General features: G+C 41.2%; 1 protein-coding gene and 1 non-coding gene across 7 annotated transcripts in view; both read right to left on the minus strand.

Moving 5' to 3' along the window:
- PLEKHM3 (pleckstrin homology domain containing M3) overlaps nucleotides 1–21471 on the minus strand; it is a 199280-nt gene that overhangs the window by 8914 nt on the left and 168895 nt on the right. The window contains exon 8 of one of the 6 annotated variants that reach the window (XM_045480981.1): nucleotides 18202–18915. The exons of the other annotated variants lie outside the window; for them this stretch is intronic. Within the exon in view, the coding sequence (XP_045336937.1) occupies nucleotides 18846–18915 (70 nt within the window). The 3' untranslated portion in view covers nucleotides 18202–18845. Of the gene's footprint in view, nucleotides 1–18201; nucleotides 18916–21471 lie in introns of those variants that run through there. 6 annotated transcript variants of the gene reach the window in all.
- TRNAQ-CUG lies at nucleotides 20629–20701 on the minus strand. The gene has a single exon. It is a non-coding gene; the product is annotated as a tRNA-Gln (tRNA).

Genomic DNA, 21471 nt, shown 5'->3' on the forward strand with positions numbered 1-21471 from the left:
CTCTTGTCTGGGTCAGCTCTTCCCCAGTGGCAGTGTCTTTGTCCTCACTGGGTCACACCTCCATACCCTCCTATCGCTGAAGTGACACTAATGGTAGCCTTATCAAATAAATTTCCTCCTTCCTGCCCCTTTGCCCTGCTGAGTTAGTGATTTATACACCTAGAGATGTTGCCCTAGGGCAGTGATTGATCAGGGGAAAACCCCTGGGTTCCTTAAGTACCACCCCCTTATCTCTGCTGATACCGGCACTCCCACACCCCACTTAAGTGAGGAGGGGTGAGTCTTATTGGGTGTTTCCGGTGCAGCAGACACCCATGGGGTGATGGAGGGGCTGAGTACACCTGCTCTTTCCAGCCAAAGGTCAGTAACTGAAACAAAGTCTGAGATAAAAAATTAATGATTTCAGAATATAACCAAGTCCTATTTTCTAACCATTTGTAACCCAGCAGTCATCTTTGGAACAGTATAATGGACAGACTGGTCAATGACCTTCCCAAATTCAGACAGCCTATTGTTAACTTTCCCCCTGATTTGCTTTTAAGCGAAAAGAATAAGGCCAGGAAAAGGAAGGAGGAAGAGAAACAGTTTCTTACGTAAAAGTTATGGAGCTCTATAAGAAAAATGTGCAGGAGAAATATTTACATTAAACAACGCAATATATAGGCTTGCTCCTCTTTGAGAATAGCACTTTATTTAAAAGGACCTTTCACTTCAAAAGAATTCACTGACTCCTTGGTGTTTCCTGAATTTCCCGACTATATTTCAAATATGACTTAACAGACAACTTCTCAGGAACACATCTTGCACATAAGGTAAATCTATCAATGGAATCATCCGTGTGCAAAATTGCAGCAGATAATGAAAGAGACCCATCCTTCCGTGTCCCTGAGTGATAAACCAAATGAAAGCCGGCCAGTTTCATCGTCATTTCTGAGTTACCTATTCCCAGCAATCAGCAGCTTCATGTCTTTCTGGTTGTTGCTGTACATCACGGAGAACAAAGACCTATGTCCTCCTTTCCAGCGTCACAGGGAATGCAACCCCAGGGAGACATAGTTGCTATTGACCAAAGCCATCCAGTGGGTTTTTCCTGAAAACGTCCACTGCTTCCCTGAATCCAGGGATCTCGACCTCGGCACTATTGACGTTTGGGGCCAGACAGCTGTTTGGTGTTGGAGGGGACTGCCCAGTGCACAGCACGGTGCTCGACAGCATCCCTGGCCTCAACCCACCGGATGCTGGTAGCAATCCCTCTCCCCAAGTTGTGACAACTGACCGTGTCTCTAGATGCTGCCCGAAGTCCAAATGTCCCCTGGGAGGGGCAGGGAGCTCATCCCAGCTGCGAACCATTGACCTAATTCATCTGGAGAAGGCATCATAGAGGGAGTATCCAGGGGATGCTTAAACTGTACCCTCCCCGTGCAAGTGCCAACCAGTGGCTTATACTCACACCAGCCAGTAAGGTCCAGCATAGTGTTACTTACTCATTTTGTTTTCACAAATATATATTTTTAATACATCATTTGGTTAACAGAGCTGAAATTCACTAGCATTAACCATCCTGTGGTTTTAAAAATTAATTCAGAACAGCATTTAAGAAGTTAATACCCATGACACAATTCTCTGTACTGCTTAGTAACCCTTAACTTTCTATCTACTCACTCTGATTTTTTTAGTCTTCCCCAAAAGCCACCTTGGTGGGTTGGCCCCCAGTTGTATTTATTTGCTCCGTGCCAAGAACATCTGGGCTGTTTCTCTGTGGTGTTCTCTGCTTCTTCATGCCCTATGTAGGCCATCTAGCAAATCTAAACTGAACACTTCTGCATTGGCCCCACAAAAGAAACTGCTTTTGTGTAACTGTGGAGCAGTTACGTTTCAGCAACTTCTACAATGAAAGAGAGACCAGAAAATATTAACGAGGCCACTTACTGAAGAGAGGAGGGCTCAGCTAGAATGAGGAGCCCGGACTTCCTGGCCCAGGTTGGCACCATGGTCATTGGGATCTTGGGTAAGTTACTTCATCCCTGAACCTCTCGCTCTCCATGGAAGTTAAAGGGGAGGCTGGATTATCTAAGGTTCCTTCCAACTTGCAGATTTTGTGCAGGAGGGGTAAAGGCCTCTCTGGCTTTTATCTTTCTCTTTCCACACTTTCTTGCCCCAAGGTCTGTGGATGGATGAGTGGGAATACAGCCTTGCTGGCCACTCCTTGGAAAATCTCAAACTGACAAGCTGGGACTGAATGAGAGGATCCTTAAAGTGAAGAGTATTCCGGGGCGCCTGGTTGGCTCAGTCGGTTGGGAGTCTGACTTCGGCTCAGGTCATGATCTCACAGTTGGTGGGTTTGAGCCCCGCGTCCGGCTCTGTGCTGACAGCTCAGAGCCTGGAGTCTGCTTGGGATTCTGTGTCTCCTCCTCTGTCTGCCCCGCCCATGCTCATGCTCTGTCTCACTTTGTCTCTCAATAATAAAATAAACGTAAGAAAGTTTTTTTTTTTTAATAAAAAAAAGTGAGAGCATTACTTTAAATTTTATTTATTTGCATTGATAAATGAAACCATGAAATAGCTTATAGACGAGTACATACAGCTCTGATTTTCAGGAGTTTGGCCAAAAGGAGCTGACTCTGCCTCTATCTCAGAACATTTCAATTAAACATTAAGGATTCCTTTCTAAGTACTTTCCCAACCGTCATCGACACCCTCTCTCCCAAAGAAAAAGCCAGAATGGTTCAGTGTGGTGGGGTTTTTATTTTGGGGGTGGTGTGGGGGCTGGCTAGAGGCGGGAGTCATTTCTCATCCGATGTGCAAGTATTTTTGCGTTTTGATCCCTGGGACAGCCACGGTAGAGTGAACTGTATGCGTGTGAGTGAGCATTGGACATACCATATGATGTGGGATAAGGAGGAAGGAACTCTAGTTCGGCTTCTTTGGAAGCTCTCGGGGCAGTGCCATTAACTGTCCACGTGTGCCCTGGAAAACTGGTCCCCTTCCTGGGGCTGGAGGCAGGGGCATAGCTCCACCAGCAGATCTCATTCTATGTCTTAGTAAAGGCATCATCGAATGAGATGCTATACATTTTATGAATGGTCTTTGGCCTAAAAATTAGCTTATTGACCTAGGCAAGTGAGGGAGAGGTTCATACCCTGGAAATCTGATAGCCACAGACACAGTGTTCTCATTCGAGTATCAAAACCAAGAAAGCTAACCTGCTGCAAACTAACAGAATTAAATATGTGCAGGGGAAAAGGTTTGCTTCTCAAATATTATGGCAAAGAGGCAAGAATTCCTGGCTGTAGATAGTTTCCTGTTCTGGAATGCTGATGATGTGAGACCAATTAGAGACAGGCTCGACGGCTCTGTCTGTGTCTTCCAGAGTCTAGCTGCATGCGGGCGGGCCACGGGAAGCTGCTAAAGGCCCCTGCCCCAAGTTGAGGTCACTGAAATGCTTCTGCTCTGTCCATGTCAGATTCTTCTCCTGCTGCATTTTTATTTTTGGCTCAGGCGATGACCTCAGATATTTCATTAGGATTGAAATCCAGGCTTGAGTTTGGCTGGATCTCTGACAAGTGAAAGGACAGGCCTGCAGAGCGGGGCAGCGCTCTGGCTGATTTCCACTCTGCCGAGCCCACAATGAACAGGGTGGGGTGCCGAAATAAGTGCACGTTATCAGGCATGCGAGTGCGGTTTGCTGTATGGCTACTATGTAAGGCGCCCCACAGAGCCACTAGCTATTATTGGTTTTTCCAAGAAACCGAGATGATTATTTAAATCTCTTAGCTAAGGGAGGTAGTTATTGGTGCCTGGTTATTTTAATGTTTGGGGTTGGTGTTTTCTTCTGTTCTTGTGTAAGTAAATGAATATAAGCCAATCATTTATAATTTGCTTAAGTGGAAAATCACGTAAGGTGTATGTCTGCATATGTATACATATGTGCTAGGTTTGTACTCCCTGTATGTACATATGTATGTATGCTGTTTAGAAGAATACGCAGAACATGTTAGCAAACATTCTAAGGTAAAATGAGTTAAACGGGATTTAAACAATCTAACAGATTCTTTTGTGGGGTAATAGGAGGATTAAAATAAAGACACGTTACAGGCAATTTCAATAAGAAACAGGTTATGGTTAGTGCTGATGGCTGGGGACTGTCCAAGTTTCACAGCCTCTGCCTGGAGCACCACTTCCAGTGAAGCATTGAGCCAGGATTACTAGAAATCCACACGCTCCAGATGCCTCTCTCCCCTATTCCAGGGGAAGCTGGTGGGATGGGGAGGAAGAGGGCAAAAGGTCTGGAAATGTTGGCTTACAGAACTGTTGTGGCTCCATGCAGAACTAGAAATGGACTACATTTGGGATTATTCAATGTGTGTGTGTGTGTGTGTGTGTGTGTGTGTGTGCATGCGTGCGCGCGCGTGTGTCTGTTGGTTAGGGGTAGGGAGATGGGGACAAAAAGGTATCCATATGGTTTGACTGGAATTGTATGAGACTGGAAAAGATCTACCTTCTTTGGCCAGATGTCTGGCAGATTAGGTGTGTATGTGCTAGTTTGTAAAGCTATTCCAATAGTTCTGAATGGTAAGTGCACATACAGCCAGATCAATATTGGACATTTAAATTAGGCAACATCTGTATGGCCTTTTGCCCCTGTGTTTATAGAAATTATCCTTGTAATATGATTCCGAGCCAGGTACTATTTGTTTTCCCATGGGTAATAGGCCAGTCAGTCAGTAAATAGATAAAATGAAATGAGATAATAAAATAAAGTAGGTGGTGGCTTCTCTGGTCCCAGGTGGGTAAACGTGTGATCAACTCTGGACTTGACGCCAGTCTTCTAAACATGAAATCTGGCTCTCCTTCCCCTGCTATCAGCCACGTGTCCCTTTCAATTACTCAGCACACCCCCAAATACCTGCTAAGACTCAGATCATGGGAAGAACAATTGGTATGCCTGCAGAGATCTTTTTATTTACCTTTTAATCCCCAGAGTTAATTAAGGAAGAGTTTTTCCCTGATTGCAGACCACAAAGCATTTGGCTTTCACAAGTCTTGCACTTGGAGTTTGTAAACCAAGCTCAGTTAATACCTTTGACAAAAGCTTTACTTAAAATCTTGGCTTTGAAATAGAATGTAAACAAGGGTTAATTAATTCATTTGTTAATTTTGCTATCCTATTGGGAACAGTAAATCACATTATCTTTAGTGCCAATGCTTAATAAATGCTTCTTGCTAATTTGTGGATGGTGACAGACCTCAGCCATACTCTGTGTACGTGTATGAAATCTTAATAGGTTTGACCTGAGTGAAATAGTTACTTGGGGATAGAGAAACACTAGTGTTTCTGACACTTCTCAGGGTTTTTTTTTTTATTATTATTAATTTTTTAAAATGTTTTTATTTATTTTTGAGATAGAGACAGAGTGTGAGCAGGGGAGGAGCAGAGACAGAGGGAGACACAGAATCCGATGCAGGCTCCAGGCTCTGAACTGTCAGCACAGAGCCTGACGTGGGGCTCGAACTCATGGACTGTGAGATCATGGCCTGAGCTGAAGTCGGATGCCCAACCGACTGAGCCACCCAGGCGCTCCTCAGGGTTTTTTTTTAATGGTTCGCCTGGCAGTTAATATAATTCTTAACAAACAAAGGTCCATCTCTTCTTGGGGTTACTTTAGGAGAATCTCATTTAATATTAGAGAAAGTAAAGAAACTGCAGGAAGATTTCAGAATTTTCTGATTTCCAGAAAACGCTAGACTATATTATAATTGTAGCCATTAGAGAACCATAAAGAAGAGCAATGGCTTTCTATAAAAGTTGCTAAAGTAGTTCAACACACCTAAGAACCCAAGAAGTGTTTAGAAATGTCTTGTTACATCTAAGACAAAGGCAGTGAATATAATAATATTTGGCTAATGTAGATTTAAAACAGAAAAACTTAGCTTACATATGGGCTTCCATTGAGTCCCCAGTCTACCTCTTTAATGTAAAAGTGTAAAATTTAACTGTCAAGGTTTTGAAGTAAGCCTCTTTAAAAGAAATAATAATTTATAAGGATAATATGTATCTAAGACTCTGAACGGGATTTATGTCTATTTCTTTCTATTTCTATTTCATATTACATTTCAGTTCCTCAAAGTACTAAGATTCCTAAGGGGGCCAAAATAAAAGACATTTTTAAGGAGGGATATAGTAGAAAAATGCAAAAAAGTTTAGAAGGTAAACCATATCTAGATTTATGAAGATGACTGCTTGCTTGGGAATAGGTTAGTGATATAAACTTAGAAGGAGAAAGACATTCAGGTGAAAGACCCAGTGTTATGTCATTACTTTAGACTTCCCCTAATTTGCCTCCTCTTACCAGTACAATTCTCTTAACAAGATGATATCACATAATTTTCTAATACTCGATGTGTTCGTTCTAGGCCAGTGGTTTTCAAAGTGTGGTCCCTGGACCAGCCAAACCAGCATCACCAGATAATTTGTTAGAAATGCAAATTATTGGGTGCCACTCCAGAGTTACTGAATCATAAATTCTAGGGTGGGACCTGGCAATCTGTGTTTTAACAAGTCCTCCAGAGTATTCTGATGAATATAAAAGTTTGAGAACTGCTGCTTTAGGCCAACTGTTTCCAAAGGCAGCAGGGCTGTCTAATATGTTAGACAGGACTGTTGTAAATATTTAGAACAAAAATACGGACTTTGCAAAATGAAAATAAAAAGTGGTATTAATTAATGTTTTTATATTGGGCCTTACATTTCATATCTATTAATACTTTCTCATAGCTGATAGGTAAGAACCTCATTTTACTTTCTTTAATTGGAAGTGACACTAAGCTGTTCAGATATTGGCCATTTGTATATTTTTTCAGTAAATTAGTTCCTGTCCTTTGCCCATTGTCTAATGACTTTTACTTACTGCGTTTTAAAGATTTTTTATATTCAGGAAATTAATGAACACTTTGTTAAATGTGTTGAAAATATTTCTCCCGGTTTCCTGTTTACATTTGTCTTTAGAGAACTTTAAGCATTTAACTTTTTTTTTTTTTAATTTTTTTTTCAACGTTTTTTATTTATTTTTGGGACAGAGAGAGACAGAGCATGAACGGGGGAGGGGCAGAGAGAGAGGGAGACACAGAATCGGAAACAGGCTCCAGGCTCTGAGCCATCAGCCCAGAGCCCGACGCGGGGCTCGAACTCACGGACCGCGAGATCGTGACCTGGCTGAAGTCGGACGCTTAACCGACTGCGCCACCCAGGCGCCCCTAAGCATTTAACTTTTAAAAAATATACTTATTTATTTTTTTAAAGTTTGTTTATTATTTATTTTTGAGAGAGAGCATGAGCAAGGGAGGGGCAGAGAGAGGGGAAGAACCTGACAGTGCAGAGCCTGATGCAGGGCTGGAACTCACAAAACCCAGATCATGACCTGAGCCAAAATCACGTGTCAGATGCCTAACCAATTGAGCCACCCAGCGGTCCTAACTTTTTAAAAATATATTTAAAAGCATATTGCTTCCAGGGATTCTGGGTTTGTGTCAAGCTTAGAGACCTTCCACACTTAAGATTACAAAAATATTCACCTATATTTTCTTCTAGTACTTTATGGGCTTTATTTTTACATTAAAATATTTGATCCATCTGGAATTTATTTTGATGTAAAGAGTATGATCAAATCCAGCATTCCTTTTCTTTCTCCAAATGGCTGTCAAGTTCCCAGTTTCTTTTATGGAAAGTTCCATCTTTTGTTTTGCTAATTTGCTGTGCATCTTTATCATGTACTAAATTCCCATATTACTTGGGTCTATTTGCATACGTTCTGAAATCATGTTCCATTGATCTGTCTGTTCCTATGCCAGCACTGTACTGTATATTTTATAATACATTTTTATATCTAGCAAAAACAGTCTCCTTTCATGTAAACAACTTTAGAGGTCAAATTCTATACTGAATATATTAGGAAAGTTTACAGCTGCTCATCTTAATGTTAAATAAAAAAAATTTTGAAATGTATACAATCAACTAATTTACAAATTTATAGTATAATTTATGAGGCTTATCTAAAATGAAATGCACCTGTGTAAACATCTTAGTCAAGGACTAATCCTGGCTTTAGATATTTGACTTTTTGAATATCTCGGATTTTTTTTCATCTTTATATAGTAGTAAAAGTATTATGTAAATTTGATAAGTTAAACTAATAGACTTATTGTTTACATGTCTATAAAATCAGGAAACAATACAACTGTTTAGTAATGTGTACACTTTTAGTAATTAAAATTATCCTACTTTAAAAAATTTTTTTTAATTTTTATATTTGAGAGAGAGACAGAGCACGAGTGGGGGCGGGGCAGAGAGAGAGGGGACACAGAATCCGAAGCAGGCTCCAGGCTCTGAGCTGTCAGCACAGAGCCCAATGTGGGGCTCAGACCCATGAACCATGAGATCCTGAACTGAGCTGAAGTCAGAGGCTTAACCGACCGAGCTACTCAGGCGCCCCAAAGTATCCTACTTTGCATGAACAGAGGATGTATTATCTTGGAAAAATATTGCAAAAATGCTTAAAACATGGTATACATTATCATTGAACACAGGAAGGTGTGAATAAGAACGCATGTTTTAGCAGTCTCTTTCATTCAGTGAGCACGTTATTCAGAACTTTTATTTTTACTCTGCGTATTAGTAAAGGCTGAATAGAACTGATAATCACACTAATAGAAGTAGTTATGCTAAGTATGCAAGCAATAAACAGACATGTAAGACACCTCGAAGTCATTGAAAATTTTGTCTTTCAACATGTATATTCGTAAGACAGGAATAGGGTAGAGAAGGCTACAGGCTAGTGTATCGGTAAAGGAAACTTTTAAAGGCAATAGTACAGTCACTGGGGGAAGCCAATGGGAGCCTTTAGCTTAGGTCTGGTTAGTAAAGTGCTGTGCTAACTAATAAGCCTTTTCTCTTTCAGTTTTTCTGAGTGGTGGCCTGGGCAAGCTCTCTAGACCCCTCAGGGAGAACAATGGAAGTATGAAAATTTTGGGTGTGTTTAGGTGTGGAGAAGGGTTAAGTACTGCTTGCTTTTAGGTACTTTCTAAATATTAAGGTTCCCCTGATTAGGTCTCTCTCTTGTAAACAGTGTACCTTAACTACATTCTCAGGGAAGCTGGAGGAAGGGAAAAGTCATCTTGCTTGCTGCTTTGACATTCATGTGATTGCTGTCCCCAAGTCCCTTGGCTGGTGACTCTTTGAAGCACTGTATGAAAACCATGTTCCCCCTGATGTTCCTTCAGGCCTCACTAGCGCCTATTCCACCCTACCTGGCCATCCTGCCCCCACGGAAAATTTGCTGATCTCTCTTCATTCTCGATTCTGACATTTTTCTTTCAAATCGTTGATGGAAACTGCTTTCCAGCTAAGTCTTTTTTTTAAATTTTTTTTTTCAACGTTTTTATTTATTTTTGGGACAGAGAGAGACAGAGCATGAACGGGGGAGGGGCAGAGAGAGAGGGAGACACAGAATCGGAAACAGGCTCCAGGCTCTGAGCCATCAGCCCAGAGCCTGACGCGGGGCTCGAACTCCCGGACCGCGAGATCGTGACCTGGCTGAAGTCGGCCGCTTAACCGACTGCGCCACCCAGGCGCCCCTCCAGCTAAGTCTTTTAATTTAAATTGCCTTTCTCTCCACCATCAAGGATTCTTTCTAGAAAAAAAGTGTTAACTCTTCTCTCAGAGAACAGCTTTAACATGCTTCAGCTTCCCACCTCTCAAGGCCAAACTAGATCTTTCAGTTGAAGTCCCGTCAGCTCCGGTGAGTGGCTTCCAATGTTTCCAATGCAGTTTTTGAATCAGCCACTCGCTCAGGACTTGAAATTAGTCTGTTATGTTACCAGTTCTATAAAAGGAAATTCCCACATTTCTGTTTTTCACATGAATTACTACTTTTTTAACGTGATCTTTTTTTCTCATCAAAAATTTATAAGATCCTTCCCATTATACTTTTGTTGAGAACCTCTCCCCGGCCACCCTACACCAACTATCACCAGAAGTGAGACTAGTTAAGGGTAGGTGATATAATCTTTTGCCCTCCTCTGGACAGCTTGTGCATTCCCTCAGATTTCAGGATGGTGCTGTGACAAGGAGAGGCAAAAAGGGGACTATACTGGAATTCAATCGCCTGCATCTCCTACTAGCTGTGGGTGTGGTGTTGGGCGGGGATGCCATCCTCCCTGGGGAAGGTGGGGTAGGAAAGGTGCGTGTATCAGGGGGCGGGAGTGATGGGCAGATAACTGCTAAGCTCCTCTGACTCTATATCAAGTCCTATGCTTTATAGATCTAATTCAGTCCAAGCGGCAACCTCTGTAGAGAATGAACATCTATCTATAGACTGTCTTTATCTCTACTCTAAGTGTTCTGGAAGCATTAGGAACTGAACAGTTGATTATTAATGATAGCTACAGAGAGCAAATGAGGATGTTTCCTGATGTACCACTGAGTGGTTTAATATTCAGAATACTGAAGGGGTTTATAACGAAGGTGATAGTGTACACTAGATGCTGAAATAAAAACAAAAAAGGATTTTTAAAAGATAGCGTTTATAACATCTTGCTATCTGTATTCCCATAGTTAGTGAGGCAAGAAAAGTCTTAAAATATCACAAACATATGCTGATGAAATCAAGCTACTATTGTACCTTTTTGTAATTCTAAAGCATAAGACAGTTCATTTCAGAACATACTGCTCAGGCTGAAGAATCAACATTTTTTGTATGGAAAGGTAAACACTCCTCTCTTTCCTATTGTGTATTCAGGTTACTTATTTACAGTCCCATTGGGAAGGAAAAAACACACTGAAACATGACTGAAAACATGTTTTGAAAATTAAACTGAGTAGTTTAGCGAAACTCAAGTTTTTGACATGAAAGTTTTCATTGGGCCAGAAAACTATATTCCTAACATATGAGAGAATGCTAGCTATCACTCAATAAAGTCATATATCTTGGCAATGTCTACATTTAAGTAGACAATTTCCTTGAAATTCGTTTAAAGGTTATTTAAAATAAAATAAAAGGGGCGCCTGGGTGGCGCAGTCGGTTAAGCGTCCGACTTCAGCCAGGTCACGATCTCGCGGTCCGGGAGTTCGAGCCCCGCGTCAGGCTCTGGGCTGATGGCTCAGAGCCTGGAGCCTGTTTCCGATTCTGTGTCTCCCTCTCTCTCTGCCCCTCCCCCGTTCATGCTCTGTCTCTCTCTGTCCCAAAAATAAATAAACGTTGAAAAAAAAAATTTAAAAAAAATTTTAAAAAGTAAAATAAAATAAAATATGTGAAAAAGCACAGATTTGAAAAACTAAAAGTAAAGCAAACTCTTTATTCGTGGATTATTCATTGAGCATTTACTATGTGCTGTTCTAGATGCAGAAAACTGAGCAGTGAGTAGAATAGAAAATCCATTTCCTCATGGAGCTGACATTATTTCAAAATGGTGGACTGAATCACAATTTGAATTTATATCTTAATCCCTTTGGGTAAATTGTATCAAAAATAGTCAACTTCACTGAAAACATTGTGACAAACTATTCTTTTTTTTTTTTTTTTTCAACGTTTATTTATTTTTGGGACAGAGAGAGACAGAGCACGAACGGGGGAGGGGCGGAGAGAGAGGGAGACACAGAATCGGAAACAGGCTCCAGGCTCTGAGCCATCAGCCCAGAGCCCGACGCGGGGCTCGAACTCACGGACCACGAGATCGCGACCTGGCTGAAGTCGGACGCTTAACCGACTGCGCCACCCAGGCGCCCCTGTGACAAACTATTAAACAGACTACTGCAAATGCTAAGCAAAGGAGCAGAATGAAATAAAGTTCTAACTTCTTTGTCAATACGGGGTTAAAACAATGCCATATACCTCGTAGGTAAATCTGGAGGTGGGAGGTGGCTTGTCAAAGGACACACAGCAAATTAGTGGCCAAGTTAGGGATGACATCTAGACTTCTGTATTCCTACTCCAGTGATTTTTCTGTGGATTAGTCTGCCTCTACTTTTTAAATGGATCTTAATGATTTTAGAACCAAATTTTTTTTTTTCCTGTTAAAGTAGCCATCAATAAAAGTTTATAGATAAACTATTTTCTTGGTTCTGATATAATGTGATAAAAAGCTGGGTATAAAACCATATATTCTAAGGGTGCCTGGGTAGTTCAGTCTGTTAAGCCTCTAACTCTGGCTCAGGTAATGATCTTGCGTTTCACGAGTTCGAGCCCTGTGTCAGGCTCTGTGCTGACAGCTCAGAGTGTGGAGCCTGCTTTGGATTCTGTGTCTCCCTCTCTCTGGCGCTCCCCCATTGGCTATCTGTCTCTCTCTGTCAAAAATAAACATAAAAAAATTAAAAAGTAAAATAATAAAAACATATATATATATATATATTTTTTTTTTTATTAAAAAGTAAACATACAGACATATGTATGGAGAATTTTCCTCTTTATACTTTTGTGTACTTTTCAAATGTTTTGTAATGCGTATCAGTTTTATAGTCAGAAAGTTACAACATGAATTAAACAATGCTGAACTTTACTCCCTCCAATCAACAAAAAATTGAGTTGTCTGAAATGCTTAGAGATAAGATGACAACACAGTATTAACCAGACACCTAACGAGAAGCTTGGTAAGAAATGCGTCGAGGTAGAGATGACAGCCATCTATTCAAGTGACCAAATGGTTTCAAAATACAATGGCAGCCGCACCAGCGAGGGCTGTGTTTATAAGTGCACTGTATTTATAAAGTGGCTTAATGGCATACAGGGTCAGGTCAGCCCTGAGCGTTTCACAAAAGTCTCGTCTGTGTTAGCAGACATTCTGAAACATTTTGACATGTGAATATAGGAGCCACCAGGCCAAGGTGAGATGTTATTTGCCAAGTTACTCTTTGACCGAAGTTTAAAAGCCAAAAAAAACTAGCATTGTGTTCAAGGTTTTTTTAATTTATTTTTTTGTTTTGTTTTTGTTTTGTTTTTTTAATCAAGGAAAACCTTCATTGATACAATAAATACATTTAAGAGCTGGCAGTCATGTAGCCGCAGAGCAGAATTCCATCTTGGTAAGTTGCTCCTCGGCTTCTGCCCCTCATAAAACCTGCGAGCTCCCTGGGCTTCAGATTTTCTACCCCTAAAATATCCAGATGTTCTCCACAGTCCTTTCCATCTCTGTTCATTTATGATTCTAGAACACAGGCAGGGATCTTGTCCTCTCTCGTCAGTGTTAGAGGACGTGGAGAAAGTTCCTCACTGCGCTCCTCTCCAGTACCAGAGAGAAGAACAATAAGCAGATGGAAACTAATGGCTCCTAAGCAAAGGTGCCTACGAAGAGGAGTCCGAACTTCCTCTAGCTGTTGCAAGAATCCCACACCTCATCACAGTACTCACCAAGTGGCTGCTTCCCAAGAAAAGCCACAGAAAGGAAATATCATTAAAAAAGTGTATATGCATTGGGGGGAGCGGTTCCCTCCCTGTAAGCCCGACCTCGCCAGGGCTGTTGTTCTCTATTGTTGAACAGGATGTAACAGGACTGTGAGCACAGCCCGCAAACCTGCTAATTAGGTACACTGACAGTGTTGGTTTTGGAACCATTTACCAACAAAGGAATGTGTCAGGCTGATTAGTGAGAAAGGGTATGGAATGTATGAGTATTTGAGTCCAGATGAGGGAATAATCCAGGTATTCAGTCTGTTTGTGCAAGGACTGACAAAAACGAAGGCTGAACAAATAGGACGCCACAAGGAAAGACCGGCTTCTGGGCGGCCCTTCCCTGTCCTTCTACCTTGGAGTGTGTTCTAGTCCCCAACCCCCATCAAAAAATTCCTGCCTAAACATGAACCTCTCTTTCAGAAAATGACAAACTAGAACTGGCTCCCAGAAAAACGTAAGAGCCTTTGTAAGGCTGCTGGCGAATCTGGGGTTTGGTGATTTTCTAGGCACCGAAGTAAGCAACAACTTTCAGGAAAGCCGTCTCCACGTTTATCCTCCAGGGACAAATCAAAGGGAACCCGGGCACAGAAAACACAGCCCCTGATGGACTGCTCAAGTTGTGCTGAGGAAAACCGCACATCTCAGCATCTTCTATGGAAGACGTAATTCTATCCTTTATAATACAGCAGTTGCTTTCTCTCTTTTAAACAAACCTTTATGAGGTTTGACTACAATTAGCTATTGGAAACTTAGTGTGTTCATGAAGCTTCAGGAAGGGCAGAAAAGTGCCACGGCAAAGACCAAAGTCCACTCCCCAACAAGTTGAGGTCCTCAGGGGCAAGGTGGTGTGGATTGCCATGCAATGTAAGATGACAAAGACCAATTCACAAGGTCAAGAGTGTTGGGAGGAGTCTGCATGTTCTTCAGTACAAGCTGGACCTTTCTGAAATTTGGCCAGATGGATGAGAGCAATGGGGCTTGGACTGAGTTCTTTGGGAGGCTGCCTTTTTCTTTTTCTTTGTTTAAAGCTTATTTATTCTGAGAGAGAGAGAGAGAGAGAGAGAGAGAGCATGAACACACACACGTGGGGGAGGGGCAGAGAAAGAGGGAGAGAGAGAGAATCCCAAGCAGGCTCTGTGCTATCAGTGAGTAGCCCATCCTGGGGCTTGAACACACAAACCAAGAGATCATGACCTGAGCTGAAACCAAGAGTTGGATGCTTAACCAACTGAGCCACCCCGGTGCCCAGGCCTTCTTTTTCTATAAGTTAACCTAAAGAAATAAATTTTTAAAATGAAAAAGAGGAGAGGCCATGTTAGAAACTCAGTTGCTATGGACTCTTCTATGAGGCCAGTGTTCATTCTCAATAGACAGATGTAGGAAACGTTCCTGAAATGTGTGCAAATTGAACATGGTGTCAAAATATGTTGACTTAACCGGTAAGAGTTTGGTGTTGATAAGTTCAAGGTCCTCAGTGCAATCGTCATTCTTGGAGGAGAGGAGGGAGTGATCAGCTAAAGAAGAGCTGGCAAATTATGCTCAATCTGCTTCTCCAAACCGCAGTGCTTCAAAAAACATGGACTGCTTTTAGAAGAGTCACCACTGAGCCACTGGAGCCCCCCAGCTCCCTGCAGGAAGAACACCTCGAATGCCTTCCTTGGAGAAATGAATGTTGGGCAGGCCGATGCTCACACCACAGGAATACCTCAAATAGTAGGTCGGTTGCTTCAACCTTACAGACAAAGCTTACATAAAAGTAGTGTTATTCAGACTTTTACTATGCTCCTCTATCTATCCAAGTATTCCATCACCCCCAGTTTTATTGAGACATAACTGACATATAACATTATATTAGTTTCAGGCGTACAACATGATGATTTGATATGTATATAGGTTGTGAAATGATTACCACAATGTTTAGTTAACATCCATCAACTGGTATGGGTACAAATTTTTTTTCTTGTGATGAGAACTCTTAGGATCTACTCCTCTCTTGGTAACTTTCAAATATATGATATGGTATTGTTATCTTTAGTCCCCATGTGGTATATTACATCCCCAGAACTTATTAATCTTATAACTGGAAATTTTTACCTTTTGACCACCTTCACCCCTGCCTCTGGCAACCACCACTCTGTTCTCTGTAAGTTTGGTTTTTTCAGGTTTAACATGTAAGTGAGATCATAAAGAATCTATTCTCTATTTCACATAGAGCAAATATTTTAAACTTTCTTAATCAGTTTACTTAAAAAGCTTTGTCAGTGTTCTTAATGAGTGCTTAATGAGTTCTTAATGATATGTTGGGGAGAGCTGAACCAAACAATAAGTATTTATGGAATGCCTACTATATGGAATACACCAAATTCAGTGTTAAGTAGAATCTTCTGATGGTATACCCACATCTAGATACAGCCCCAAATGGTATAGGGTCATAAAGTCTAGAAGTGCAATGCTTTCCGTATTGGAAAACCTGTGGGGATGATTTGTATGTCACATGAAAAAATTAACAAAGGCAAATGGATCAGACAGAAAGGATGGAACTGATTTATGATAGCTGGTATATCTTGTAAGTCCCATGTTAAAATGCATGCTGAGTGTTCTTAAGATGAAGTATTTATGTACTTGTGATCTGGAAGCATTTCAAGATTCAGGAATGGCATCTTCACACACAAATGTGTGAGGCAGGATGGTCTCTTTAGCAGCATTATGTCTTTAATAACAAGGGAAGATTAGTGGTATGTAGAGATGTCAGAAAGAAAGCGGCATAGGAGGCAATTTGAGGATTGTTTTTTTCTTTTAAAAAATCTAAGTCCAGGGTCATTTTGTGGATATATGCGACTTCTTTGCTTTCATAGTCACTGTTTTCCCTTCAAGTCTTAGAGAGGTATCAGTCTAACCTTCTGATTTGTAATTCTGAAGTTAGAGTTTTATTTCTTATTCTCAATCAAGGAGGGTACATTTTTTGTCATTTCTCTGTCTTTAGGATGTGGAATTTTATTGCTGTTTTAACAGAATGTTTCTCTCTCCTAAAGCTGTGCTTTCCGTTTAGTCCTCTAGGAGGGTAAATACTGGATTAAGCTTAAGTTCTGTGATTCTGGATCTCGCTATTGTATTTAAAATCTTGCAGTTTGGGTCTGAGTGTTTTCCTATTTAAACTAGAGAGAGGTATGTATTTAATTTGTGTTGGAGAAGAAAGACTACCTCAATGTGAAACTGTCCGCATTATCGGCTGAACGGAGTGGAAGTGGGGAGGACAGTGCAGCAAGCGGGGGTCTGCCCACTCAGCTGGAGTCAGGCAGATCTCCAGCTCCCGCAGGCGCCCCTGGGCCTCCCGACCTGCCGAGTGCTGTGCACGGGGCGGAAGGAAGCTCTTTCCCCACACCCCCTCACCACAGCCCCCCACCATTTTGCAAAAGAAAGTCGTGTCTTTCCCCCGCCCAATCTAGCTGGCTCACTGCTCCAAGTGTAAAAACTTTCAGGGTGGCAAATATGGGGAGAATTCAGAATAACCGTTTGGGGGGGACACTTCTTTAATGACAGAGGGACGTAATTTCTTCACATTTCTGTTCGAGGGTACGCTGCAAAAATGGTTTGAAGACGACAGGTACAGAAGAAACAGTGATGTATAATGAAAAAAGCATGGATTTGAGAGTCAGATGTATTTGGGTTCAAGTTTTGGCCTTATCTCTTGGGCCAAGTTAATTGGCTCCTCTGAACCTAGGTTTCCTCATTATTAAAATGGAGGTAACAATATTCCCTCAGAGGACTGGCATAAGAATTAAATGACGAGATATGTAAATTGCTGGCACCAGCACTAGTAAATATTAGTGCAATTTCCTACAACCCCAGCACATTGTCTATGTCTGTCAGAGACGGTGTTCTAAACATTAATGCTAGGGCTATATTTTTAAATTACATATTCATGAAGACTTCTCCTGCATAAAAATTAATTTAATAAGGAAAAGAAACTATGACGAGTTGACCCATGTTTGACATATGGTCGTAATCACATAAGCATGTTAAAACCAAGTATTTTCTAATACGGATGTGAATAAATCAGTGCTTCAGATAAAGTTCAACACAGAGCTAACATTTTTAGAAATTGTGGAACGGCTTTTTCACCTACAATGTACATGACCGCTTTGGACGATGTCCCTTCTTGGAGCTCTAGGTCCACCCCCTAGACCAGGGCTCCGCCCACACGCCAACCCAACTGCCTGATGGCTCAGTGTCTCTTGCCAGGGACTGTGGACTATTTGTGAGCAAGGAACATGCCATGTTCACCGTGTGGCCCCAGAGCCTAGCCCAATGCACGAACACAGTATGCTCAGTACGTCATTTATTGAAAAAATGAATAGTTGTAATGCTTGCAGAATGTTTTTTACTGAGTTGTAATTATGCTGTTCAGATGATATTTGGATCTGAAGGGATATTAAGCATATTTCTGAGGTCACAGAAGTGTTGACTTTAGCAAGATAGTCAAGGCTATGTGGTGACAAATTCACTAAATACTTCATTTCTAAGATTTTTACTTATAGATTTTACTTTTTATTTTAGAGAGAGAGAGTAGGGGAGAGGAGCAGAGGGAGAGAGAGGGAGAGGGAGGGAGAGGGAGAGGGAGAGGGAGAGGGAGAGAGAGAGAGAGAGAGAGAGAGAGAGAGAGAGAGAATCATAAGCAGGCTCCGTGCTAAGCATGGGGTCATGACCTGAGCTGAACTCAAGAGTCAGATGCACAACCGACTGAGCCCCCAGGCCCCCTTACTTACAGATTTTTAAAAATGTTTTATTGTGGAAAATTTCAAACATATTCAGAAGTACAAAGAACAGTGTAATAAACCCCTGTGTACCTATCATCTAGTTTTAACAATTATCAATTTCTTTCATTTATATCTATTCCCTCTCTCCCACCATCAGATTATTTTGAAGCAAATCCCAGATATTACAGAACTTTATCCATGAAGATTTCAGTTAAATTTTAAAATCTACCCCACTATTCAAATTTATTTTTATTTATCACATTTATTCAGCACATTTTTATGGACAGGTTTTAAATCTGCAACTCAATTTCTGATTAAAGTTTTCCTTTAATAAATATTTCATTGGTGTTTATTTTTGTCTTTTACCCCAGACTTGCATAAACCATTCCCAGCGTTTCACTGGAAACTGGACACCACTAGAGAGAGCTCAGCGGGGTCCTGGGAAGTATTATCAACCTGAAATTCCAGGTAGGCTGGTAAGGGCTCCTTTGGTCTCAGATATTTGTGCAGCTTAGAGAACTGCATCTGACCAAGAGAGAAACGGAAGATTCTAAACAGCTACATATTCCTTCCTGCTGGGTGAAGGGCCCTCTGAGTCCACAGACGTGTTAATGTGGTCGTTCGGACTGTAAGAATCTGGCACGTCTGACTATGGCCACAGCCATCTTAGAGGAATGATTCTTTCTTCTGGCTGCCATGCAGAATCACACGGGGAGACTCTGAAGATAAAGATGCTCAGAGTTAAAACAACCCAACAAGTCTCACAGGAAATTCTGATGTGTAGTCAGAGGGAAGCATCTCTCTTCTCATCCCTCCTCAAGGGATGAGTCCTGGGACCGAGGGCTTTAAAAGCGGGTGTGCAATCTAAGTGCCCTCATGTTGGTTTCTAATATTTTCCAATAAAAGGAACCCGAGCTCTTTGGAGAAACGGCTAATTGTAGGATTAGGGCAAGAAATATATATGATGAGTCTGGAATGTCTGGTAGCACCAGAAAGTACAGAAATGCTCGGAAACAAACACCCCACAACGGTAGGAGGGTGTCAAGGTGATGCAGGCACCAGCTGAAAGAGCTGATGGCCAAAGTTGGAACAGTCTGGGCAGCAAAGTAAAGTAATACTGGGTTATAACCAAAAATATAAAATAAATATGCACATGCCCACACTGACACGAATAGATAATTTACAAAAATAAATGGTAAGAAGAGACAAATCACTCATGCAGGATTCCAAGTGATTTTGTATAGACTCCACTCCCAAGGGAAGTGGAGCATAATCTTCACTCCTTAACTGTAGGCTGCACATAGTGACTTCCTTTATCTATTTATGTTTTAAAGCCTTGTTTATTTTTGAGAGAGAGAGCGTGAGCAGGGGGAGGAAGTTGGGGGGGGGGGGACAGAGGATCCGAGGTGGGTTCCGTGCTGACAGCCGGGAGCCCTAGACCCCGACGCAGGGCCCGAACTCACAAACCATATCATGACCTGATCTGAAGTCGGATGCTCCACTGACTGAGCCACCCAGGTGCCTCCATAGTGACTTCCTTTAAAAGAGGGTAACAATGGAGAAGGGTCAGAGGAGAAGAGTATCCACAGTGGAGAAACCTGACACAAACATTGCAGTGATAAGTCATGTTGATAGCATGTCCCTGTGATATGATATGATGGAAACGGCACTTTATCTCTGCACTCCTCCTCCCCAAACCCATAAAACCCAGTCTAATCATAAGAAAAATATCAAGTCTATCCCCACAGAGGGATTCTACAAAATACTAGTACTTCTCAAAACTGTCAATGTCCTAAAAACAGTCTGAGAAGTTGTCACAGCCAAGAGGAGCTTAGGGAGATGTTCTGAAACAGAAATAATAATGGGGTAAAAACTAAGGAAATCTTGGGGGACCTGGGTGGCTGAGTCAGTTAAATGTCCTACTGTTGATTTTGGCTCAGGTCATGGTCTCATGGTTCGTGCGTTCGAGCCCTGTGTTGATCTCTGTGCTGACAGAATGGAGCCTGCTTGGGATTCTCCCTCTCTTCTCTCTCTGCCCTGCCCCTGCTTGCATGCACACACTCTCTCTCAAAATAAATAAATAAACATTGAAAAAGTTTAAGGAAATCTGAAAAAGCTATGGACTTCAGCTAATAATAATGAATCAGTATTGGTTCATTAATAGTAACAAATATATCAATGTAAGATGTTAATAAGAGAAAAACTGGGTGTGGGGTCTATGGTAATTCTCTGTACTATCTTTGTGATTTTTCTGTAAGTCTAAAATTGTTCTAATAAAGTTTATTCACATTGATCAGCTTTGGTATTTGAGTCAACTGTTCAGCTGGATGAATTGTCTTTTTTAAAAATAGACTTTATTTTTTAGGACAGTTTTTTTTCACTTTTATTTATTTATTTATTTATTTAACTTTTATTTTTTTAAGTAATCTCTACCCCCAATGTGGGGCTTGAACCCACAACCCTGAGATCCAGAGTCGCATGCTCTACCAACTGAGCCAGCCAGGCACCCCTAGAACAGTTCAGATTGACAGAAAAATTGAGCTGATAGTACAGTTTCCATAATACTACCTTAACCCCCAGTTTTCTCTATTAATATCTTACATTAGTGTGGCACACTGGTTACAGTGAATGTGCCAATATTCACACATTATTATCAACTAAAGTCCACAATCTAAATTAAGGCTCACTCTGTGTTCTACGGTTCTATGGGTTTTGACAAATGTAAAACGTCATGTGTGTACCATTACAGAACCGTACAGCATAATTTTACTGCCCTAAAAAAACCTGTGCTTCACCTATTCATCTCGCCTTATGCATTCCCAAGCCCCTGGTAATCACTGATTTGATTTGATTTGATTTTGTACTGTCTCTACAGTTTTGCCTCTTCCAGAATGTCATACAGTTGGAATCATCCAGTATACAGCCTTTTCAGACTGGCTTCTTTTACCTAGTAATATGCATTTAAGGTTCCTCCATGTCCTTTTGTGTCTAGATACCTCATTTCTTTTATTATTGGAGAATACTCCATTGCATGGGTATACCACAGTTTATTTAACCATCCACATACTGAAGGATATCCTGGTTGTTCTCAGGTTTTGGCGATTACAAGCAGACCCGCTATAAACATCCCTGTGCAGGGTTTTGTGTGGACATCAATGATCAACTCGTGTTATTTAGAAACATATTGTTTAATCTCCAAATACGTTGGGATTTTACAGGTACCGTAACAGTAACATTGTTACTGATTCCTAGTTTAATTTCATTATGGTCTGGGA

The sequence above is a fragment of the Leopardus geoffroyi genome, chromosome C1 (assembly GCF_018350155.1).
Source record: "Leopardus geoffroyi isolate Oge1 chromosome C1, O.geoffroyi_Oge1_pat1.0, whole genome shotgun sequence".
In the NCBI taxonomy this organism is placed as follows: Eukaryota; Metazoa; Chordata; class Mammalia; order Carnivora; family Felidae; genus Leopardus; species Leopardus geoffroyi.